A 26,263-nucleotide genomic window follows, 5' to 3' on the forward strand; every position below is an offset into this window, starting at 1 on the left:
TTTCAACAGGGCTGTCGAAAGGACTTTAGGCTTGATTGAAGGATGCCAAGCTGGAAGTCGATATCTATCTGCACGGCACGCGCAGAGAGCGCCATTCAATCGGCCATACGGATCTAACGAGTGGGCGGGAAACCCCTCGGTGGAAGATCAAACAGTAATTGAATTGCGTACTTAGTAGCTGTTTCTTTCTACGCTTCAAGTCTACGCTTTATTTGAAGCAACGAGGCGAACTTCCACTTCAATGGATACGGGTACGTTTTGTAAAGGTTTTCGAATTGATTTCTTGGAACAGAAGGCACCGATGGAGGCCCTGAGAAGCATCTGATTCCAGGAATGGTGAACATAGCACTCGATTACAAGGACATCAAAAACCTAGGGCTAATTCTACTGTGTGTGGATTCTGCGTGTCATAAACTGATCGGTGTGGAGTTAACAGTAAACAGTACTCCGATCGGTTACAGCATTGGAATGTGTTGATGCATAAACGGACACTATAGCACAAGTCTTGTGAACTTTAATCCGTTTCCCCTGCAATGTATTGAAAAAGAGGCAATCAGAAAAGTAATCTACTGTATTTACTTTTCACTGCTCCGGCGTACCACCTATGCACCCATCCAAGTCGACATTTTGAATTGCACAGGGAATAAACCTCATCCTAAACCAAAATGAACCAGTCCTCGTCCCTCGTTGCAGCATCGTAGTCGTGCCACTTCGTTACACACTCTTGAAGTTGATGCAACAAGGACCTCTCGAAATGGAAAATCTCGGCACGTAGAAGGCAGTTCCTTAGGGCTACCCTTCACGGGTTGGTGTGTTAACATAAATGAAATATAATTTTCCTGCGTACCAGTCGGTGTTTGAGGTTGGAATAAAGAGAACCTTGATGTTACTTCGTTAGGCTCCGCTTGCCTGGATGTTTTCTTCTACCAATCATTCTGTTTGCAACAATACTGGAACTGCTTCATGGAAAGGGTGTTCAGAGAATGTCGGTTTTTCTTAACACAATATCCAAAGGAAGGGTTTGCGAATGAAAATTAATTAAGATGCAAACAGGCTGGTAAATGCAAAGAAAAGCTTGGCAGTATTGACCATCCTCAGGGTACAGATGTTTGCAGACTTTCGCTGTTTGCCTTTCGAGTGGTTTGTATTGATTTATTCAAAAGATCGTGGATATTTAGATTTATACTTCGATAGATTTTAATAAACAGATTTTGCAATGACCGTTTGATAAATGTTATAAAAATATTTGCGCTTCATTAGGCAAATTTACCGACCCTACCAGGAACGACGAATTTGTGCACGTCAGTTGACGCTCGCCCGCGCTTCAAACCGTTCACTTTTCTTCGTAGAAAAGCTTTAAACAAACATTTGCCTTTATGCTTAGCTATTCCGGTAGGCAAACGGTCGCACGTTCAGCAGGAATGAGGCGCCATACAGGAATTACCCACGTTGTTAATTTTTCGGCTTCGATGCCAAACGAACCAAGGGCTAGGATGGCATCCATTGCGCAACCGTTTGCAACATATTGTCCTGCCTTTAACCCCCCAGAAATCTCGTCCGGACCAGTCTGTTGCTTTATGGCAGCACAAACATCAACAACCGTTTTTGGCTACCCTAGCCTGTTACCTGCAGCAGAGGCAGCCGTTTGGACGTTTATGAGATTGGCTTTCCGGTGATATTAATTCGGGAAGTCGAGAAGAAAGGTGGCCGTGGAGGGTTGGACGTGGTATTGCCGGAAAACAAGGGATTATTAAGGGTCTCCCGCTCTTATAGTCAGTCATTTACGCTACGCGCTACAATATGCGGCCTGTGCGCACAAATGGCCCAGGAGTTCCCCATATTTGACGGTTTGGAGGCATACAAAAACCGAGGGAACCTGGTCCGCTCCGTACTTTTCTGGAGCGATGCTGCGATGGATGGATGGGGCTTCTGAAACCCTATCATTAAATTTGAATTTCATTGTGCGCCGGTAATAAACACGCACACGTACACACCACATCTTTTTTTCTCCTTGGGGAAGACTAAACCCCTGAAAATGAACCGACAATAAGGAAGTAAAGTGTGGAGCGTACTTGTTTCTTCCTCCTTTTCCCTTACCGTCTTTTAGAGCTCGACCGGAGTCTGGGGTCCTCTGGAATTTTCCATCTTCATTCCATCCCCGGCTCGACGCCGACGTGTTGTTGGTCGTGGCGCCAGAGACGTTGAAGTTGGCACCCCTTTATCCCATCGATACCGCAATCCTATCCTTAGCATCCCAGGGCTTTAGGCACCGCAGGTTTGGTGGTGTGCGTTACCCTTCCAAACGATGATCAATGCGGCAGAGCTCCGAGAAGACCTCGATCGTGCCGAACAAGGAATTTTACTTATCAAATCAACCCTCCAAGTGCAGCAGCAGCGAAGACAGAATCCCTAACCTACCAGGAAGAACCTTTTCGTGCATTCTCTCCCACAGGATGGATGATGGTCGGAGTGTGCGTACTTTGCGGTGAGCAAACCACGAGACAAAGGCGTCAGTTTGGGAATGAAATTAAGTCTAATTGGAATACACGAGCGCGGAACCGAGGGTGGAGATGTCTGACGGGAGTTCGACGTTGCCAGACACCATCTTTATTACGTGTGGCGAAGTTAAAGTTGCTGCAAAGGTGAACTTGGTGTGCAAATATTCCAAGCCAACCCCTAGAATCTCCTTTTTACATCACGTTGTTTCCTTCCTTCCCGGAAGTTCCAACGAAATGGCTGACGATGGGCTTCCGTCTTGCGCTAGTTGATTAAACCCAAACTCACACCGAAGATGCTTGTTTTTCCGACAACCACAGAACAACACCATCCTAACCATCCAGAATCTGATGTCGTAATCATCCGACGCCGTCGTGTAGATTATTCATAATATTCTGTTATTGAAGCAAGAAACCTTTCCTTCGGGAGGTTTTGTAACTATGCAAAAAGATGGCAAAGTGGCTACCAACTAAAAGATGAGAATCTTTTCAAGATACAGTTAATTTGCTGATGCCGGTAGCGCCCCAAACCTGTCCCGCTTTATCCAGGATAGGGCAACAAGTTTTCTAATGGAATTAATTTTATTCTCCTCTGAGTCCCTTTCTTCCGGGGCCTGTTGTCGATGTCTTTTCTTCTGACCGATGTAGTCTTCTTAAGGCGGTCTTCTTTTCTCTAGCGTTATGTAATAGAAGAACCTGGTTGGGATTAAACTACCGTCGTAGAACTCGTGGAATATGAAGACAACATAAATATTTTTTGTCCTTAAAAAAGTTCCAGGAAAAACCCCTTTAAAGAAGATGCCGTGTTATATTCCATGGAATGTCCTTTTTAACGGTTTGGTTGATCCTACTTCCTTTTCTGTTTTTATGTCCATCATTGGCGGCCCCGATGTAACGATGCTACCAGTGTTTTCCTCAGGCGGGGTTAAAAGGACACGATACACAGGATATGTTTACAAACTGATTAGCGACGTTTACGTAGCTTCCGGTTGGGTCTTCCTTGTCCTGTATCTACCGACTGACCACTGGCCAGTGTTGCGCTTATCGCCACCGACAAGGGTAGATGTTTATCCTTTATCCTTTTATTTATCTGACTCGTTTCATCTCGTACATTATGTATCACCGACAGGGTCTTCATTGACATCGTTTCGCTACCCGTCAGGAAATTCCTTAGTCAACGTCCAGAGTAAAGTTTCTAAAAAAAAAGAAGAAAAACAGGCTCAGGAAAGGTACGGCTGTTAACCGAAGGTCCCAGGGTATCCGGCATCGGCCAAAGAGTTGTGACTCTACTCTGGTGTGGCTTCCCGTTTACCTTTTTTATTTCTTTCGTGGGTATTTCTTTTCCCACACCCACAAAGGTGTGACGGCCGGGAATGGATTATCGTTTTGTTCGGTTGAAGATCCTATCGAGATAAGTTTGTTTGTTTGTTTTGTTCTATTGGCTCCTTTTGTGCATGTTTGAAAAAGGGTGGAAGAGCTTATGAGCTATTTGTTACTCATCGGTTCGGATTTGCTTTTCGGTAGTTTATGGCTCAACTTTTCAGTGAATGGGTTTAGAAGGGTTAAAAATCTCTAAACATGTTTTTTCATATCACACTTTAATTGTCTTATCTGTACCTTTCACAGGACATAAGCCAAAGAGAATAGACATTTGCAACAAAAACTGTTTATTATTTAGCAAATTAATTGCTTTATTATTTCTTACTGATAGGATTACATTAGGCTATTATTCCAAAACGCTTCAAAATACTTAATTTGTGAGAGCATTACAGTCCCTCCGTTTTGAAGGCTACAAAACGTACTTTAAATTTTATGAAAGGGGTCTTTAAGGTATTGCCAATTTAATCTTCACGCTTTTCACCGTGGCATATGGATATTTTCTTCTACACAAAAAGGTTCATTATCGTTTACGTCTTTATATATTTCCTTTCCTATGAAGCTCTCAGCTTTAACTAGTCAGAAATTTTCCACAGAAGCTACCTGATTGACAGTTAAAATCCCAATACGAACCCTAGGTATCGCCCCTCTAGCCAGTACCTACTGGCGGTATTTTACTACCATTCACCTCTTTCGCTGGAAATGCATTCGGCACGAGCAGGACTCAGCTGTGCAGCCGACCATAGATTGCCTTAATCCTTCCGAGAAGCCTCTCTATGTCGTTTTTCCGTGGAGAAGTGTCAGTGTTACTCTGTGATACACATCGTTGGTAATTGAAATGTTTCCGCACGATTCGCAACGCTTCTAAAGACCGACAAACGCTGAACCTCCGAAGACTCTTGCTTGTGAGTCGGGACCGATGAGATTGGTTAACCTAGCAGCGAGTATCCTACACCCGGCCAGCATAAACCCGGTTTCCAAATGGTATGTTGAAATACTTCTTTACATTCCCATTCGACGGCATACTCTTTGTCTCAAGTATCAGGTGCTGCAAGCGGAGCTGTCCGGTACTAAGAGATAGAAGAGATTGCCCTCCAAGCTTCCGGTATGGCGTGGAGGCATGAATGACGCTAATACCAGGCGTGCAGGTTGTCTGACACTGGACAAGAAAAGCACAAAAACGCCAGCCGGGTGCTGAGACCGCCCTCGGGGTGCATTGGCGTAATTGCATCGTCCGGCTAGACGTGCAAAATCCTCACGAAGGAAACGCCTTCTAGGTTGGGATTTAATTTTTCCTAACGCAGCGACTACGACGCGCCGAGTTGGCCGTCGTACTTCCAGCGCGTACGTTCCGCGTTGGCTCAGGGAAGTGTGCCGGAGTAGGTTTTAAACCATCATTACCATCATTAGTGGCTGGTTTTAATTTAAAACAATTTCATTACACCCCGGGCGTCGTTTGGTGCAACGGAGTGTGTCTCGCCCCGGTAATGCCAGGACCCGCGAGCTTATTTACAGGTCTGCAGCCGGTATCATGAATTTGCCGGTGTCTTTCAGTGGCATAATCCTGTAATGGAAGAGGTGATAAATAAAACCATGTTTTGAATAAATGTTTGTACCAAAGGTATCTCAGCCTTTTTTTAATTGTCTCATACTCGCTCTCTCTGTCACAAGTTCGGAGCGTTTCATTTATGTTGCTTGGTAAAAGAAACCCAAAACACGAGCTCCACGGTGCAGGAAGTGAGCACGAGCAAGAAGCGGATGTTGCCTCTGTGTAAAGATCAATCTTCCATAACCGTTCGCGTACGCTCTTCGACCGTCAATTCCCGCCGGTAGCAGATGAACTAAAAGGCAGCAGCATGCAGCTGTGCTCGACCCGACAGTGCTAGTGAGAGTTTCAATAAAGGCAAGGCACGTGTACACCACCGTGACTTCCATGCAGTTTGCATCGCAACCAACCATGACTGAGGTCGGTAAGGTTCGGTTTCGAACGCAACACCGGCACCAGCTTACGCTGATGATATCGCATCCCGGAGGTAATCCACTTCGGGATTTTCCTACTCCGGAGAGTCCTCCAGAGTTTATCGGCGTCACAGCTGGCCCTCGGGGGGCACGCTGTAGGGAAATTGTAGATGCTTCCCTAAGGTAGCGTAAAATTGGTAGTTGGCAAGTCGAGATATTTCGATGCAACCAGCATCGGATCATCAGCGGGGCGCAGTCAATCATAAGTTCTCCTCACCGATGGCGACACCGGGTCTAGTCGAGATGGAAATACGCTTCGGTTGCGTTGACAGCTGCGTTCGGAACGCGTGGAGGCGTTAAGAGTGAGCGAATAAAGAGCAGAATATGAGGCGCGGTAGGAATAAAATTTTCGATTGTGAGTACTTTTTTATTTCTTCTATTCTTCTTTTGACGTTTCTTTCGTTCATAGTGATTTCAGAATAATAGAATTCCCCCTTTCCCCGTTGTTACAGATTCAATACAATCACCAGGAAGAACGTTCTCCTGACTTCACAAAAAGCAGTTCATTCCCCAAAAAACTACCAACTGCGGGATGGGAAAGGACTCCAGAACATCAGCTGAAGAGCAAATCTACACAGCACAACACTCCGTGATGGAGTGGTTCTGTGGTTACCAGTTGCCGCAGCTTCTGTGTTGGCCTCAAATTACTGGCATGTCATTCGAAACCTATCATCACATCCCGCGCTTCGGATTTAAACACCGCCTGCATGCCTTCCATTCATCGCCACTACCAACAGATGCAGTTTACCGTGCAGAGGAAGCCCACTTTTCGGTTGGAAAAAGTTTAAAAATTCAACCAACAATCATTTTGAACCCACCCTTTCACTTCTGGTGCAAAATTATCCTTATTGATTGGTAGGAAAGAGGCAAAAACCACAAGGCTGGTTGGTGATGATTGGTGCTTGATGAAGTTTAATGTTTTTGTTTTACTGATAAACTGTAATTATCGTATATTAATATACACCTACGGGGGCGGTTTAACTACAGTTGTGGCGGTGGGTGGTTGTGGTTTGTCCAGTATCCTCCTGTGGATAAAACAAGAGTTGCACACCCAGTACGGACCAGGTGCGTAGGATGGTACGATCTTTTTTGCGTTAATTCTACTCGATACGATTTTATTCATTCATGGTGTGGAATTGTATGAATCGAAACCGCTAGCCCATGTTCCGGACAGCCGGATGTTGAAAGCGAAACTGGCAGTATAATAAATTACCTCATGCCAGCTCACACCACAAGTAGTGAGTAGTACTGTAGTAAAGTGAAAAAAAAACAAAGCACGAGAACTCAGCTGCAGTGTTGCAATATGTAGAAGACTTTAAACTACATCCCACATGGAGAATAGTCGCGAGAAGCAGAAGCCTTGTAGGCGTTCATTGATCAGGTTTCGCGAGGTTTCTTTCGTTCATTAGTCTGGAGAGCCGCGTTGCAAAACTCCAGCTGGGTGTGAGGATTGTGGTTACGCTGCAAGGAAAGCTTACCATGTTCGTTCACCCACGAACCGTATGAAATTGAATATTATGTATGACAACCTGCCCGTCGGTTTCGATCCAGGTGTGCGTTCTGTCCCTGTAAGGCAGAATTCCATGAATGAAGCCAGGGAAAACCGGAGCCCACGTGTGACGACAATTTATCACCAATAAATGTCGCGTCCTACGACGTGGTTCGTTGGTTCATTGACATTTGTCGTTGGCTAATGGGGTGCTTGTGGCGCACGCAAAACATCGCATCGAAGCTCATGGATGTGATTCATAACTATTTTCTGCGTAATGAACCTACGTTCCGTCTTCCTTGCCCTCACACGAGGCTCTCCAGTTCGAGATAAATGAGAACGAATCACGTTTTTCGTACGTTCACATCCGTTAACAGGCACGATGTTTGACGATGGGTGGCTTCAAAGTGTAAAGAAGTCTGTGAATTGTTGCTCAACACGACCGCAACCCAGTTGACGAGATGATTAAAGCATGGAAGCATAGCAAACGATTAAAACCACCTCCATTTAAATTGCTACTGTTGTGAGCTCATACCCTAGGTTACTTGCTAACCATTTCTAGCCTCGAGAACATCATACATTAAAAGCTTGGAACCGTAAAGGATTCATTCCATTCAACAGTGGTCGTTCAGGAACATAAAATCATACCATACTCGCAAGCACGTATCCTTGCCTTTTAATGATTGTTATGCCAGGGGTTTCTTTCCATAAAATTACAGTATGCTTAGGTACATTTAAATTTCCCTTTCGCACAACTGTCAGTGCGTGTGCTGTGTGGGATCCAGTTGGGTTTCTTGGGAAACATAAGCACCATAAAAGCGGTTTTCATTAATTAAATTCTTTTGCTCAGGTAGTTGTGGCCTAGCCACAGGTTGAAATTTCTCATAAACGAATCCCGGGGGGTTTGAAACTGTAGGCAACCAGGCACTAGTGATGAGGAATGCATTTCAACTGAACATTTCAACCCTTTTCAATCTCTCGGATAGCACGGAAGATTACCGACAGCGTGGAAGTGTGAAAGTGAAAAATGAATCCAATCTATGTCATGCATCGTCTGGACGCCTGGTCGATGTCCACATTCTTTGGATGCGTCTGGATTCTGACTACCAAGGTGTTGAAATTGCCAAAGTGTGGCCGCTCATTCCTGCAACTGCGGCCGAAGCAAGCTTGCGATTTACGTCTCTGGTCGCTACAACGAACGGATGTCTCAAAGAGAAATTCAATTAATATCCTTTCTCTTCCTCTAAGGCGGGAGTGTTATAGAATTTTAATAAAATTAATGGTTGGCGCTTCTGTGTGACATGAGCCCTATTGAAAGAAGACAAGAGAATGAAGCTGATGAGGTATTTGAAATGGACGATGAAATTTTATGTTCCCTAACAAGCTACCTAGTCCCTTTCGAACTTCGAACCCCGCTTGCTTGCAAAGCAACGCCTCGACGATTTGCCTCAGCTTTTAATCGGTTACGCCTCAGTCGACGCCACAAGGCCGCAAGCCGTCGATGGGTCCAATAATATTAAATGCCACTGATATAGGAACGGTGTGTGACGTCTGCGCCAGTCCTGGGAAAAAATAATTATCTCCCAGCCCGACCCTCGTTCTAGTCCGCACTGGGATGTGGTGCTAAACTCGTTTTACTTTCCAGAATTATTAGCTGGTGGAGAAGTGAAGGCTCTCAGCGAGTGATCATCGTCCGTCTCGGGTCTGCTGCTCCATGAAATGCCGGTTTCTGGTAGGGTCCGTTGCTTCTGGTTTCTTTTTTTTTTTGTAATACGGCATGCAATCGCCGTTGTATGATTGACGGGAATTGCAGTAGACCGTGGCTACAAGTATGGAAGCTGCCTGCTGAGACAAGCGCCAGGTCGACGCCGCCACACGGTGCTGATAGGAAGAGCGCACAAGTGATAATGTTGCAAAGAGTGTTTCCACCAGCGTAGAAAGAAAATAACCTTCACTAAGTAAAGAAAAAGTGATAACATTTACTTAATTAAACGTTCTGGTATCAGCGTTTGGGTTCATCATACCTTTCAGTGTTATGGCTTTGTTTTCTTTTGACAATTTCGCGTTAAAAAGCCTGTCTCATCGTTCAGGCTCGACAAAACCAGCAACTCTGTGTACGATTTTTAAGCAGCAAATATTCAAGTGCAAGTTGGTTTTGCTTACGTGATGGCATTTCGCGTCGTTGAACCTTTCGGGCACTCATCACGATAAATAACGAACGACTCGGCGACAACCGAGCAGGCAATATGTCTACCGCTCACCCCCTCCAAGTGCCTTCCCCGGATGATGCCTGCCGAGACCTGGGGAATGAATCGTGCAAAAATCACGACTCGCTTTGTAATTAACATATCAAACAGCACGTCCCGCCTCGACGGTTAGAGCCCGCGAAGTGCGCTTTCGCACGCCGGCCGACCCATTTCCGGCGGCGGCAGCTTTTCCCGGGGAACGAAAATGCAACAACAACAACATACAAGATAGGGGCGAAAGAAAACTAACTTTTACCAACCACACTGCTGGCCGCTGAGAAGCAACCGAACTGCGCCATTGGAGAACCGGTTGCGTTAAACGTCAACTTTGGGATTATGATCTCCGCTTTCCGGGTCTTTATGTGGTGTGGTCCATTCGCTACTCTTTTTTAAAGTACCTCGGAATCCCTCTCCTGTTTTTTTTTCTCTTGTCGAGTGTAGGGCTGTCAAATTTTGCGTTCAATTTCGCATCACAAGTGCAAAAAAGTAAAACATTCGTAAAGTCGGACGAGATGGGCATTGGCAGTTTTTGTTCCTCTTCTTCGCCGCAATCACACACTCGCATCTCAATTCTGACGTGGTGTGAGCTAAACTGTTTTTGTTTAGTATGTTTTTTTTGGTATGATCCTATACAGACTTTGGGTTCCTCCCCTTTTGGTGTTTTATTTTGCTACGTTCGTTTGCCGAGTTCCTTCTACCATTCGGCGTTCGATTAATTTGACAGCGAACCGGTTCTTGTGGTGATGGGTGCGCTCGCTTAAATGATTTGATTTTCGGCAACACTTCACTTCGCTAAAACGATCGAACAGCCTTTTTTCTGCTTCTTCAGCTGTCCGAAATTTCGCTCCATCGTGGGATTGTTTTTCTTCCTAACGAGATCGGGAAGGATTCTAAAAAGTAAAAAAATGCTATTCAACCGGGATGGACCGGTTGCAGCAGCATCTGTGTTAGTCGGTTGTGGTTGGCAGAAGAAGAAAAAATCCTCCAAATGGAACGCCTGGCTCGGGGTGACAAAAATGGATGGAAACCTCTAATGGAAGTGACAAGCGACAAATGCTAGCAAAAAACCGGGAAGATATCGCCTATCGATCCAGGCTATCGTTTGTCAAATATCCATATCTGTCAGATGTTTGCACGTCATTCGTCGAAAATGTTCGCACAAGATTCAAGACCCCTCGATTTCGCCACTTCCATTACTTGTTCCCGGACGATCGAGAGGAGCTCTTTCGATAGTATCCAAAATTCTTTTTCCCTTTCGACATTGGTTTCTTCCGCAACTCCTTATCTACAACCGAGACAAAAATATCAAAACCTCATCGCCTGGATCGTTGCTGCGGACTCCATTAGAAACGAACAAAGTGTGAAAAAATATCACCGCGAGAGAAACCCACCCTTAGCAAGAGGGACTTAACGGGTATTTTGGCGAATTGCGTGCGCACCGAGAAGACTGACAGGCGTGGCGAGACGCACTGTTTGCGAGCAAACAGGATTTCGGACATTAATATGACAGCGTGAGTGACATTTACAAGCATGTCTGGTGCCGCTCGAATGCTATTCCGGTTGAAAAGGATTCCCCGGCAGCGTTGGATCGATTTGTTTCTGATTCTTGTCATGGAAGACTCTAGAAACCAAGCCAAGATATCCTGTTGCTCGAGTACGGACATTCTTTATCAGCTCACCTAGTGTAAATGTTGACCTATTAGCAAACAGGAAACTACTTCTTAGAAGTATTACGTCGGTAACTATATTTAACCAACCAATATGTACGACGAGTATCAAACAAGATATGGCTCCTGATGATGGTTCAAATAGGCCATGAATGCGTTACTTGTGTGCGCTTTTTCGTGTCCCTAGCTTGCTACATTGTTGAGCAGCAACCTTTTAAAATCCCATTTCAATTACTTCTACTAAGTCGCTACGACGCTCTTATGTCTAGACCGGTTCATCCCCAAAGTGTGGTGTTGCCACTTCGCTGAAGTTTTCCCTATGTCTGGCAACAAAATATCGCTATCGCTGGTCGAGAGATGCGATAGGATGACATTTTTATTTGCGCCCGGTTGGTCACTTGACAGTGGGAGGCTTCGGGCTACACTTTGGGACGCAAATTGTTGATGCGGTGATGTGGTACCATCTCCCTGTTGTTGTTTGGCCGGCCAGATCGATTGATCGATTGGAAGGCGGAATACCACTTCAGGGTACGCATTGAATTGCCTATCGCAGTCAAGTGGCCCCTCGAGGTGGCGAAGGAGTCGGAGCACAGGGAGTTTGTTGAGCTGCGTAGCGATTTATATTAATTGTCCCCATTCTGTCTTCGTACTCCTCGATTTCCTTTCTCGTATATCTTGGAGGGAGAACGGTGCACAACAACAACAAAAAAATAAACATCCGCAAGCACATCGTCGTCAGCTTGTGGACCTCCGGCGATGAAAAGATACCGTCGGTGTCTACTGTAGCCGATGCTCTCGATACTTCTTACACTCTCTCCACGTCTTGAGAATTGCACTAATATTCCAAGTCTTCGCTTACCTTCTGTGGTTCATTTCTTCCGCCCTAACGAAGGAGCTCGCCGATGATCGCCTGAGGAGGGTTACGTTACGCCAATTTCGCTTCCAACACTAATTGGCAATTTCTTCTCCCCGACGAGAGGTTGCGATTGGAAACGATCAACCGAGCAATAATCGACACCGCGACAAAAAAATATCAACAAGTCCGTGGAAATGATTCTTGTCTTCGCAGACTGATCACTTGTTCAGTTGAGTCGTTCCTTCCGCCAAATTTTTATTGGCACTAAAAATGGCTGCGGGGGTTCGCCAATCGCAAGAGTTTTTTTTTTCCTTCTCGGAAGTAACATGCACGGTTATTCTCAAGGTAGTAAGAGATATTGCCGGGAGCAATATATTTTTTATACCGCTAAGAGCTATAGGTAGTGAGCCAACGCCACCGCCGCTGGAGCCAAACGAACGGTAATGTAATGCCATATAAATTAGCCAGATTTATCTGATGATGTTCTGTGATACGCCAAAAGGAGCCCGCCGGGATTGCCCTATCTTTTACCGGGAGACATTTGCTGGATTTATACCTTTCAGATTTCTTTTTTATTATGGCAAGTCTTTAGTACATCGTGGCAAACAGATGGTAGTGAAACATCGCCCCCCCAAAAGGGGCCCAAAACTGTCACCTAGCGTCAGGTTCTTGCTATCCCAAACAAAGTTTATTCCAAATGGTGACAGTGCAGTGTAAAGACAAGAAAAAATAAATGCAGAACGCTTCATCTCACGATTTATGAGTTTGTTTTGATGTCCACGAATAGAAGATAGACGCGCTTTTCTTTCGCGTACGGAAACCCATCTTTCACGGCTTAAAAGCCATCCCTCAGTGAAAGGTTCTCGCAGCAAAAGGGGGAAAACACCTGCTGCATTCGTGTTACTTTCTCGAAATAAAAATCCGTTTTTATCTCAAAAAAGCCTTTTTGATTAATTGATTGATTAGCGGAGGGATTTTAGGGTTGTGTGGATTTTTTTCTAATGTTTCTTTTACTTTTGGGATAGGAATGTATTCCCCGCTATAAAAGTCGAAATAGTGAAAGGAAATCAATAATCATTAAACATTCATTACCTTCGCTACTGATATGTTTTTATCCTGCAGAGATTGAAGATCTTAACCTCATTTAATGCCATTAATCAAATTATATATCCGCATTAGAATACCATGCAGGCCATTATAAATATTATTAAATTAACATGCCACGCTCGAAACAAAGCCGAACAATGATAAATCATCGTTTGAAATAGAAAGGCATGAAGTGTCCAGCGGAATGTTTTTAAATTGAGATTTTGCATTTAAAGGCACTTCACTAATGAACATGTTTCAAGAATATCATCATAGCCATCCTGCGGCTTTAGTGGTCCATTAGTTTTCGCAGGTTGTATGGAGTTTGCGGGTTCCAAATTCTGGCAAATTTGGGTGTCTAGCTACTACACAATGTCCATTTGCGCCCTTCGGGTGCTTTCGGTTCTCGAGCAGAAACAACTGACCCAAACAAGTGCACTCAGTTAAATTGCCCGAATCGTGTTTGCAAAATTCGCCATTTTGTCTGTTGGGCAAGTTTCTCTTCCGGCTGCGGCGGTACCGGACCAATTTATCATTCGATGCAACACAAAAACGCATCGAGTGTTTTATAGGTGCACGGGTTGCTGCCGGGTTGCTGCCTGAGGTTTTGGAAAAGTAATTGTGGAAAGGATGGTCGGATGAATTTACACCGTTTCGCCCGATCGTAATTCGGTTAGGGAATTACAATATATTATTTTGGCCGAGGGAAAGAGGGAACGACGCGACGGTAATTATGTTATACATTCGCACATTTTGCAGCATGCCGGGACATCTTTGGAATGATCATGGGCGGAGGTGAAAGTTGGAACGTCAAATTGGTTATTTTATGTCTGTTAACACTCCCTTCATTGCTTTTCGTTGTACGGTCCAAGTGTTGTTGTAAATAATGCTCACGACGACCGTTGGCATATTTTTCCCAAACGCTCGTAATCCTCCAGCTTAATGCGATGGTCCGCGCCCGAAATCGGTTTTCAAATTTCTTTTTCGCCGCTGGCGGCGTATCGAATGATTGTCAAATAAAATTAATCAAGCTTCATCGCGATACGCCCCAGGAAATCGATTCGAATCGCATGTTTCCGCCGGCTTTCGGTGATATCCGGTCGTAAAAAAAAGAGCACCCAGAGAATGGGGTACCCGCGGGGAGGGGTGCAATGGTGACGTATTTTTGAGAGGTACTCGAAAACAAAAACAGAACATGGAAAGGAGCCTGAGGAACAAATTAAGCCCAGCAATTTAATTTCACACGGCCGCCCATGTCTGCAAAACAGAGAGTTGTACATCATGTGGAAAAGCGTAGCCCAGAACAATGAGCTGCGCTTTACTCGTGAATAAAAACTTTTCCTTTCAGCATGGCCGAAAAATATGTGCTCATACATTTTCCTGCACCCTCTCTCGAACACGGTCGAGTTGGTAATTGCAACAAAAACGTACACTTCGTCAAAGACAAGTGGTGTCAGACAGAATAAAAGGAAAACCAAATCGAAAATATAATAAAAATGACCGAGCATCGCTTAAAACACAATAATACCAAAGTGGTTTACACTTATTGGGTGCTTTATAAATTCATTTGGCATTCTCAATTTTGCACATTGCTGCACCGACACTCAATATTTTCGGCTCGAAAAGCCAACCCGCCCAGCACCGGGAGCACCAAGCGAACGCGCATCCTGGTCGAGGGGACTTCCATTTACGGATTTTCGATAATTGCTTTTTGGGAGAATGTTGTTTACGGCCCCGTTACGTCTTTCATGGAAATTCTAAAAAAAAATACACCTATTTTCATTTCCCAACTTTATTAAACGATACACCTCGAATGTCCTTTTTTGAATCTGTTTTAAAGATTGGTATGTGGGATTCTGGAGATGAGTATATTTTTTGGGAGAAGCTAGATAAATCTCGAATCATATTACGCACTCATAAGAAAAACATGAAAAGGCATTTTCAACTGAATCATCACAATGAAGGCTTCAGGCATCCTCAACGAAAACATTTATGCTTATTGACTGTGAACGCATCACTTTTGTGATGCTGCTCATAAACTATTCACAGAACAAAGGTGTATCCTGGGTAAAGAGGTGTCCTGGGTCGTCCTCCGTGGCAAAGACAGCTGCTTGCCTCCGCTAGGATCCTCTCTACATGCTTGATTGGCTATTGAGGGTGATCTTCTTTGCTCATATTGGATTTTACCAACGGTGCGGAAGTATGTTTCCATATGTTTACCTCGCCAGCATAATGTTGCCAGCCCGGTAACAACCGTGCGCCATCTCCATGGGGTCCATGTGTTCTACCAGAATCGTAAGTACCTCTTGGCAGTCGTAGTTGGTTCTCCTTTTGACTTCGTTCTGTTCCAAAGGTAGATTCTCCATCATCTAGAATGTTTGGTCCAATCGAACCCGTGCACGATTGCGAAACGTTTACTTATTTACCTTCCATTATTGTACTGAAGGCGGTAAGAAATATGAGCCAAACGAAAAAAAAGCGAAAAAATCGAAGTGAACGTACGCACATACACACACGGGAAGGGAAGCGCACGATGTTGGTCTTGGGCCAAAAGTCTGCAAACAAATTGTGTTGATTGTTTTTCGGTTCACTCCTAACCTCTACCTCCTCTTTACCGCATGTGCGTGTGAGAAGTTTGCTTCAGAACCGTCCTTTTTCCTGCCGAATCCCAAACGGTTAGGATTCGGTTTGTTGCTGGCCTTTCTGATTCTTATCTCGCTGCTGGTTCTCTTCTACATATTCTTGGGCTCAAGGGAGTGAGGTGGGAAGAGCCAGAATGTTGTCCTGGGAATTTCCATCGTTTATCATTCGACTCGATTCGGGGAATGTTACGAGGATGCCTTGTCCTGTAGAAAACACCGAGGAGTTTCCTGTTGCCTGTAGTAATAAGGGCTGTGTGTGTCCTGTATCGAAGAACGGTGAATCCTCCACACACACACAGACACTGACTAACTCGGTGAGTTAGAATTCAATTGGGCCTATACAGTTGAAGGCTCACTATCAGCTTGTAAATCTTGGCGCACTCTTATCCACGAATCCACATCCGAACGAATCGGGGTTCACACGTTACTTTGGTGGTTGCCAGAAAGTTGATTTCCACGCAGTTCCCAGGCAAGCGCATGTCTATGTTCAGGTCCGGCGCGATACCCGCATCGAATGAAAGTGAAAAACCTCAATCAACATTTTCTCCTGTGGTTTTCTGGCGAATTGAAGCATCCCTTAAACACTAACCAGAAAGAAGATGTGTTTCTCATCCTCTGTTCCTTTACGATTCCTTCGCCTAACACGGAAAACCTCCTACGCGTTGCTACTCATATGTATTTTTCTTTTTCTTTCTGCTCAACATTTTTCGCTGGCACTTCCCGGTTCCGGTTGGTTTTACTCGCTGGTTGTTTATTTTCCTCCAGATAATCCCCCCCTCCGGAACCCCAACTTGCTTCCATCTGGTTCCGTGCGAGTTCGGTGGACCGTAAGTCAATTGTTACAGCTTCTCGCTTCGCGAGGGAGTCGAACTTTTGCAACAACCATCATCCAACGGTAGGAGAAGCACACTGACTGGAAAATTAAGTTCCCTTTCTTGCTGCTGCGTAAAATGTAGAATGTTTCCCTTTTCCAGACGCGAATTACGACTCACGGGGGACTCTGTCGTTTGCTTCGTTCGCTTCGACATCTTCTTCATGTGCTCAGAGCTGCTTTTTTCGTAAATCTCCATTATGTGGCAGATGAAATGCAATACCTTCACCCTTGCTGAAACCGCTGGGAACCTCCAAAACCGATAAAATAAAGTTGATTAAGATTTTGATTGCTGTCGATTCATTCCTTTTTCGAAGACGTATTCCGAGAACTGGTGGAATTTTTATTTGTTGATGTTTTGGAGTTTCATCGCAACGCGTAATACCATTACAATTAAAGCGTTTATTGACGATTCCATTATTTAAATAATTCTGTTTTATCAATTTGTTTGACTTTTTCATTGATTTGATTGTTTGATTCTTTTCATTGAAAAAATTGACTTTTCATTCAAACATCCAATTTCGGACATTCACAAATCGGAATTCAACGTTTCACTTTTCGGAAAATTTTCGTCGACGACAATTTTCAATAATATTTTCCTTTTTTCATGGTAATTATGGTTTCCAGTTGGCAGTGCTTTTATCATTTGAAAGCCTCAATCAACCGCTCCTCAGCCACCGTATAGCCCAGGGATGTCAAACATGCGGCCCGCGGGCCACATGCGGCCCGCAAGAACATTGGGTGCGGCCCGCGACTCTTTGAAACATTACATCGAAAGTTTGGATCCTTGAGTATTGGCTTATAGCAAATACCAAAATATTTAATGTAAATTTTTTCACGAACTGCGAATTGCAAGAAAACTGAACGAATGTCAATTTAAACAATTTCAATAAGAAAGTGGTATGCAACTTTGCAGCAAAGGTTTTACAGTCTGTTCTCGAGTTACGCGGTTCTCGACTTACGCGGATTCGGAGATACGCGGTTTTCAAAGTTTGACAGTAGATTGGGTTTATTACATCGATTTAAATTCCTGAGATGTACAACCACACGAATAAATATGTAAATTACACATTTGCATAACTTACGCTTTTTATTTCGTTTATTGCAATTTATGTTGTTTGAATACGCTTGCATTGCATTCATATTAATGAACAAAGAAAATTTTTGAATATTCTTTGATACTTGTACACAAGAGCTCGATCTCTTAACTCCTAGTATAAACTATGTGTCAAGCAATATTCGAGATACGCGGAAATTCGAGATACGCGGATTTCTCTGGTCCCCATAATCCGCGTAACTCGGGAACAGACTGTACACAGATTTTTCTAGACAAGTGGATAAATAGTGTTTATAGAAAACAAACGTGATGAACTACAAGACCATTCCAAACAAAATAACAAATGCGGAGCAATAAGTTAGCTATTGTAATTATATACCTTTACTTTTCTAAAATCATTAACAAAATACACAATAGTGTTGAACTGCAACATATATTTCAATAAACTTGATTTGAATTCGTTAAAATTTGGAAAACGATTGAGCAACAAACCCTCTCTTCTACTCTAAATTTGTAAATTTTATAAGAAGTAACATAATATGAAAAAAATGTGAAAATGTAAAACATGATTGACTGTTAAGATAAAACCACATTGATAAGAACATATTTTCATCACTCCAATCAATTATATGGTTTAGCCCGCGAGCCTATTTTGGGAGAAAATGCGGCCCGCGAACCTATTTTGGGAGGAAATGCGGCCCGCAAGGTGAAACTAGTTTGACATCACTGGTATAGCCAGTTTGGGCCGCATGTTAATGTATTGGAACTGAAGTTTTTCGCCGTAAAAACGTCTTACGTAAATCTTTGTGTCAAATGTTATTTACATACCAAACCAATCTTCCTCTGATCAAATTTTAACAGAAAGTTTTCTACGCAGTAGGAAAATTATGAAATTTTGTTCGCCTCATATGGTTCGAGTTGTTGTGACATTGCTTGCATCCCACGATAGATACGTAGAATTTTTTTTTTGTTCAAGTAAAGTCAATTTCACTTTTTGTGCTTGTTACGCCATCCTGAACATTTCTAACTTCTGCTGATAAAACTTTTCCTTCCCAATCCTTGTCTCTTCGTCACGATTGATAACAATGTGTTCCCTTCAGACAAAGAGGCGGAAAGTGTGTCGAAGTAAGTGAAAGTGTCAGTGAGTTCCGGGCACGGTTCGAATCTGAGAAGTTTGTCAATTACGAAAAAAAGGTCTATGGGGGGATGTTTTTTTCACGTCAGTGTTTTTCACCTGCCTCGTTTCGGTGGTGGGGACATTTCAATTTATCTTTTCCTTTTTATACAATTTTGTTTTTTTGTCTCGTAAACTTCCTGCCCATCCTGACAATATTGATGGATGGATGCTGGCAGCGTCCCGGAGAAAAGAAAACAATCACGTTCCGTGTCACACGCCGTGACGTTGATTACACCAATGTCGCTGGCGGAAGGACGTGGCGAAGGAAGAAATTAAACGAGAAACTTACAGTACCACTCAAAGCGAAGAACAATAGCCACCGCTCCTTTGCTACGAGAACGCGATTGGAAAAACAATCGCACATTTCCATTTGGAAATCGATCATCGATCCAACCATCTCGTCAACTACAGCTCGTTTTCTGGACTGCTTACAATGGCCGTTGAAAATTGTAGGAACAGAGACACATACTGTGCTACGTAAAAAAGCCGGAAAAGCATCTTGTAAAAAATAACAAATTTAACTTTTTCATTCGCTGTCATGCGAAAATTTTGGATCCATCATACGCAACGCACCGAGTACCGTGCCATGCCGTTTCTAGGGCTTATGATGGTATACAATCTAGCAAAAAACAGAATCCCCTGCGAGCTATCCTGTCTCCAACGAAAAACCGTTTTCAGATGCGTATTGGTTCGTCCCTATCCGTTCCGAATCGATTCGAGTTCAACGTCCATGGCCGTTTACAAATCGCCTTCGGAAGCGAAGAAGCTCTCAGCGGGATTACATGACGATAGATTGTTTTTCCCTCTGAATCCTTTGTTCGCAGGAGGAAAAGATTTTAGAGGAAAATGTTTGCATCGTTTTTTTTTTGTGTGCTCCACAACCGAAACCTATTCTTAACAGTATCGCCGGAATGCAAGCGAGCTGAGTGTGCGTCTAAAAGTTGTACTCGACTCCAACACTACTCAGGAACCGGATACAGATCTTCACCGTCATCAAATGCATCCGTTTCGGTTGCGTTCGATTGCTTAGCAACGCAAATACAGCAACGAAATGTTAGGCCGGCGTCACGTTTTGGGGGGAGGAATCGTTGGGGCGGTTTGGGTTTTATCTGATTATTTTCGAATCGATTTGCTGTTGTTTGCATTGTCCTTTTGTGTGTTTCTGTTTTTTTTTTAGTGTACGCCAGGACAAATATTGTTCCACGATGCAGTGGACCGTGGCAATGGATCGAAGCAAATAGAAGGCAAAAGCAAGGAGCTTATTTGTTTTCAATACAGTCGGGTTTTTTTTGGGGGGATTTAAATTGAACTCTTCCACTTGTAGTCGATGTTTGATTTTCGCAATTTCATGTTGAATTTGTTTACTTTTATTTTTAAACTCAGACCACAAAACCAAACTCCCAACGGTTAGCCGCAGTCCCGTGTCCCCTCCGACTGGTGTAGAATAATTCCATTTGCTTACCACACCCGCTTTCTTCTCTCGCTTTCCTCTTCCGCAGGGTATCTGTCCGGGTAACAGATTAAAAATTATTCAATCGCACGACTCGGGCTGCTTCACGCTATCGCCCGCCTCGTCGCCCTGCCCCACGATCGACTCGACCACCAACCTCAACAGCCCGATCCCGAGCGAAATCTACGAGAACACGTCGCTCTGCAGCAACAGCAGCATCAGCAATGGCAGCCAGCGGCAGGGCAAACGTCGCTCCTGGCACATCATGCCCAATAAGGTAAGATCGATTTCCTAACCGACCGGATAGGAGGCTCTCCTTGGCTCTCCAGCTATTTGACGCGCTTGGTTTGGGTTGTCTCGGTGAGGCGCATTCGAGTTCGTTTCAGTAATTAGGATTTAGTTGAGGATTAGGACTTGGCGGATGTAGCGGTGGAGACGTAGCTCACAGGATGGATAGATTGACATATCCCGGGAGTCACTGCGTCAATACTAGTTGGGGACAGGGTAGACCCCAATCCCCCACTAACCCATGGCTACCTCTCCCTTGGTCAAGTTAATCCAACGATAACAATCTTAATCCCAAGTTCGAGGTTAAAAGGTAATCCGTTGCCTCAAACCGCCGCAAACCACAATCTATTTTGTGGTCGGGCAAACTGGATCACTGCAGGATGGCCATCAGCAAGGTCGGTGCATGCTATTTGAAAATTTCCTTCTAAAAAAATGTTAGGACGTATAAAAACAAGGATTTCCGACATAATCGTATCACCCCGGTAACTAGCAAGCGGATATAGGACTGCCGGAGCTGGAGTGTGTGTGACATGGTTTTTTCCGATCCGCACGCCACAACAGTCCCTTATTTGAATATAAATGAAAGGTCCTTCGTTTCTGTACAAAATCTCTCCGTATGCCCATTCACAGCACATGCGGCCGCAGTTAAATTGAGACATAAAAAATAGCACACTAGAGATAAGGCAAATTTGGGATGGTTCAAATCAAACTAACCCTTAAGAGCACAGACTAGAGCAGAACATGAGTAGAACATTAGAGGTTAACATGAGATAACAACGCGATTTGTCAACTTTCTCGATGCGTTCTGTCAAACCCCCGTACAAAAAGTAAGAAAATCTAAGTTTAATATTTCTTCTGTTAATACATTTATTTTAATTTACATAATTTTAGAACATTTTTAGGTTTGTTTGTGGTAACGTTTGCTTTTGTAGTGCAGCGTTTTACATATTATCTACTAACCCAAGCAGTGTATTCAGAATGTCAATATTAATATTATAGTATCATAGTATCACAAACGTGTTTTGTCTTTAACATGTGAAAATAGCCTTCATAATTTATTTCTTAAGAGTCGAGATCAAACATATTGTTTTCTAAGTTTGGAAACTTAATTTTACTACAACGCCTTCAACAATCTCAACAATTTAACAACAATTTAAAGACATCAAGTCATGTCTTTAATTTATGGTTCGATATGTAAGAACATTGCAATTAGTCAGTTGCTGTACCTTTAAGAGTTAACACATCAACGATTCATGAACCATATGACCTGTATAGAGATAATGGCACAAGCCAATGTGTGGCAATGTCAAAGTTGTGATTAAGAGCACAAAGCATAGGCGCCGTAGCGCTACTTTCCACCCGGCACTGGTTTATTGAGAAAGTTTCGGCACACATTTGGTTTGTAAAATTTATTTAGTGAAGTTTTTCGGCCTCGTTCTTCCGAAACAAGTTCCCCCGCCTGTTAGACGATCGAATATTTATGGACCATCGCATAGATTATTTGGAATTGGAATCTGTTCGGCCGTGGAGTTCGAAGCTTTCCGCATCAATCAGCCGGTGTTTGGAAATTTACCACTTGCCTACTGAAATATACCAAAACTCCACAGTGGGAGTTCGAAATTAACTTTTGTTGATCGTGTGTGAGTGTGGCCGAAAAGGGCATCATTGTAAAGGCTGGGGGCTCGAGAAACATGCCCGCACAGTCGATTTTATCACCCACCGGTTCAAAACTCAATCATCTCGCAATGGTCTTCCCTTCCCGATGCCCCACTTCTGCAGCATCGGAAAAAGCGTACCACAAAAATCAATGAGCATAAATCAAGACCCCCTAACAGCTTCCGAAACCAAACACCGGAACACCGGGAATGTCGGCCGCTAACCGGGGACGACAACTTTTCCGCTGGCACCGAGCAAATGTCAAGGACAGCTGGAGGACAAAACATTCTGCCAAATTTGGGGAAAGCCAACGGAAGGCGATAAAATTTCATACTTTTGCCCATAACAAAGATAGGAAAGGCATCTTCCCCCGTGGTTGCTTGGTTTTAGAACTGTCAGAATGAGTTTGGGGTGCTTTGATGTTTTGTTGTGCCACAACCCCTCGGCGGGGAGTTTGCGAAAGTTCTCGCTGATGGTGCATTAACGGGTTGTAAACGACAGACGGAACGGCACGCAAGAGGCGTTTGCTGCGGTGGCCTTGTCGTTGGAAGGTGTTTCGCTTATACAAAATATTTTTTTGCGCGGAGAAAGTTAACTAAAACATCCCTCCCTTCGGAGCAAGTGGGGTGAGTTGAAAACTTTCACTTTCACTTGCTCAACAAAGAACCCGAAAGCGACCGACCCTCTAGAGCGATTTTTCAACCCTCAGAGAACGAACAATGAAAACTGACTCGGGCAACCGGCCGAATGGTAGGTTCTGGAGTGCTTCAAAAGCTAAAACAGACTCACGCCTTCCAGATCCTCCTGTAATGGAACTTGACTCTTCTGTGCGTTCTGTTTTTTCACGGCCCAACACTGATTGGAGATGCTAGTTCCAGGTGACCGATCCAGTGTCCTTCGTTAAAACTTTCTACCACCATCACCACCACCTTCGCAGGCCAGGTGACCCGGCGTCAACAAAAAATGAAGACATGACCCACTGCCGTTGGCGAAAGACAAAGCACCGAAGCCGAAGTCGAACGACAGTACGGCAATGAAATATTCCTAATGGGACATAAATTGCGCCTGCACGATACCGTCGGATCGCTTTCTTTCTTTGCCGTTTCCTACAAGGACATGCTTCGAGGGTTTTCTATTGTTTCCCATTGTTTAACCATTCTTTTTGCTTCTTCTTTTTTAGTTCCATCTTGGGCTTTCGGTACCTGAGGTTGCGCATTTCGTTGAAAAAACAAACCGGGTCAAGAGGCTGCAGGCGTTCTCGAGACACGCTGCCTCAGGGGGGGTCTCCTAAGACTGGCCGGCCATATTACTTTCCGAGATGCTTTATGTCGAAGCCCGACGTCGTTCTTTGTTGCGGGGCAGATGAACTCTCGAACACATAATGGGTTTGTTAACTTCTGCAATTCTGATACGAGGTAGCATATCTAAAATTTCTTTTAAAGGAATCCTCAACAATCCTTGTTCTAAAAGGAGGCCCAACGTGGTTCTGCTTCAACTGTTGTTGACCCGGAATTTAGACCTGTGTTATTCTTGTCGAGATATGGTAGGTTAGAGCATTTCCCTTGCTGAAAGTGTTTGAAAGCCTGGATTGGGCGATAGCATCGATTTTAGGATAGGAACAACAAGAAACCTTCCAGCGTCATTGGTTAGGTCAGCGTTTGAAAGTTAAGATTTATTGCAACGTCCGGAGCACGCACACGAGAATGGCGAAGGATTTCAATGACAAAACAACAACCCTGACCACTCCTCCATGACAGGATGAACCCAACCTTCCCAATCGTTTCAACACAAGCATTTCGATCTGGTTTCTTTCGTCCCCGGGCACGAGATGAATCGTCAATCCTTATCGGGGTTTGAAAGTCTCATAAATTCGTGGTCCAATCATGCCGTGCCCATCCCTGCCAGAAATGTCACACAAGGGTGATGGGAATTAGCGGAACATGCCCGACGGCATGCACATTTCACATTTCGGCCCACTTCCCTTCCCTTCCACTCGAGGCCAAATAAAACTTTGTCCATGATACCGTGTCGTGGATGTACGTCGGTAGAGATAGTTTCGAGGGGTAAAAAAGCTCACCGGTGTTGTGTATGTGACAGCTGCTGTCCACTGTCATATTTCGCCATCCTCAACATACACACAGCCTATCACTGTAGATAGGCTGGCGTTCCTGGAAGTTCGGGTGTAATGATCGACACTTTACGTGCAGCCATTCCAAGCAAAACCAGAGCCAAACACCCCAAACCCAGGTCCCAGAAAAAGGGCAGATGTAAAGCGCACGTTTGCTATCGTTCGTGTTGTTCTAACGCCGCGTCCAGTGCTATCACCAACGGATGTCATTTATTTTATATGACATTTTACGCCCGGCATACCCTTTCAAAACCATCGAACTCTCGACGAGAGATCTTCCGAAGCCGCTCCACGCAGAATGGCGGCTGGAATATTATCGTTCGGCAAGCATCGCGTGCGTTTTCATTTAGTCGTAAAATCGAAACCAATAGCAACTCGTAAAAACTTTTGACGGGATCTCCGGACCGGATAGAACGGCTTTCGTACGGCAGCACATGCCGCAAACCCGGTGAAGGACGCACGTGACTTTCCTTTACTTTCTTCTCACTAGCCTCGATCCTGTTTTGGTTTTGGTTCTTCCCCTTGATGCTATCTAAGTTGTTTTTTCTGCCTTTCGTTGGTAGGACGGTACATGAGTTCTGTTAAATGACTTCCGTAAAACCGTAAGCCAATCAAATGATTTATACGCGTTCCATTGCAGGCCAAGTTTATTCATAAGGATTTGTCTGTGCAAGGGGGATCTCTCGTTCAAAATAGTTTCTTTAAGTAAGATTAAGTTTATTGCTAGAATAAAATAAATATCTTACAAATGGGAGCAAAGCTAATCAGCCTGTAAGGAAATTAGAAATTATACAAATGTTCATTGAGTTATGAATTTCGAGCACCTCTGTTAATATCTTTTAATAAGACATCCCTGAAGGAGACTAGCGCGAGAAGATATGCTTCTTCTGTGTACCATATTCTTTTACATTTAAAATACACCTTCCTTTTTTGTGAAACTAACCCGTTGCCTAAAGTAATATTTTAAGAAAAAAAAAACAAAACACATTCAAGTTCTGCTGAATGAAGAAAAGTTAACCCAATCTTGCATCCTTTCACCCGCTGAGAGAAGCCAGCAAACTACGGATGGTGTAGAACTTTCCTTCGCCTTACCTTCCGATGCTTGCGCATTCGTTCTACCGGGTGAAAATAATCATTTCCTTAGATCGTACTCATTTAATAAAGAATTCAACAGCGGCAGAGGGCGCGACCGGGTGTACTAAAAATAACCTTCCGTCCAGAAAACAGGATAGCGCCTTCCGTGTGTTTGGTTAGCGGCGAACTACGGCCAGCAGAAAGGGCCCTCGAGGAAGGTACCATGCTGGCCTCGGGGTTGTTTGATGGCCTTAATTTAGCATTCTTTTCCCTCCCACCTGGATCCTGGTTTTGGTGCGGTTCCCCGGAAGTCGCCGTGCCTCTAGGTTTCGGGTGTGCCATTTTCACACCACGCCACGGCAAGGCCACCGAGTTGTACGCATCCGGGAGCACCGCACAGATTTATCATTTCCGCCTACCACTCCCCGGGAAAAAGGAGGCTTTCCTTTCCATTCGCTCACTGTTTGTTTATCGTAGCCTGTCGCCATGATGGTACCTCGATTTTGGACTGCGGCGTTGGTCTTGGCTCCTTTGCAAGCGCGCGATCGAAAGTAAACGCAATGTTTAATCTTGCTTTCCTTACGTACGCACCTTAGGAACTCATTTGTCATTGTGGGGTCCTACGCGTACGCGTTCGCCAGATTCCGCCAGCTTCTTGGTTCAATGGGAAGCTGCGTACAATGTA

At 44.2% G+C, this 26,263-nt stretch overlaps 1 protein-coding gene across 1 annotated transcript in view; it reads left to right on the forward strand.

The window, feature by feature from the left end:
* The window catches only part of LOC131264747 (breast cancer anti-estrogen resistance protein 1), a 124,593-nt gene that overhangs the window by 67,649 nt on the left and 30,681 nt on the right, over window positions 1–26,263 (forward strand). Inside the window, exon 3 of the mRNA XM_058267015.1 lies at window positions 20,482–20,709. Coding sequence (XP_058122998.1) covers window positions 20,482–20,709 — 228 coding nt within the window. The remainder of the gene's footprint in view (window positions 1–20,481; window positions 20,710–26,263) is intronic.

This window comes from Anopheles coustani, chromosome 2 (genome assembly GCF_943734705.1).
Source record: "Anopheles coustani chromosome 2, idAnoCousDA_361_x.2, whole genome shotgun sequence".
Lineage (NCBI taxonomy): Eukaryota > Metazoa > Arthropoda > Insecta > Diptera > Culicidae > Anopheles > Anopheles coustani.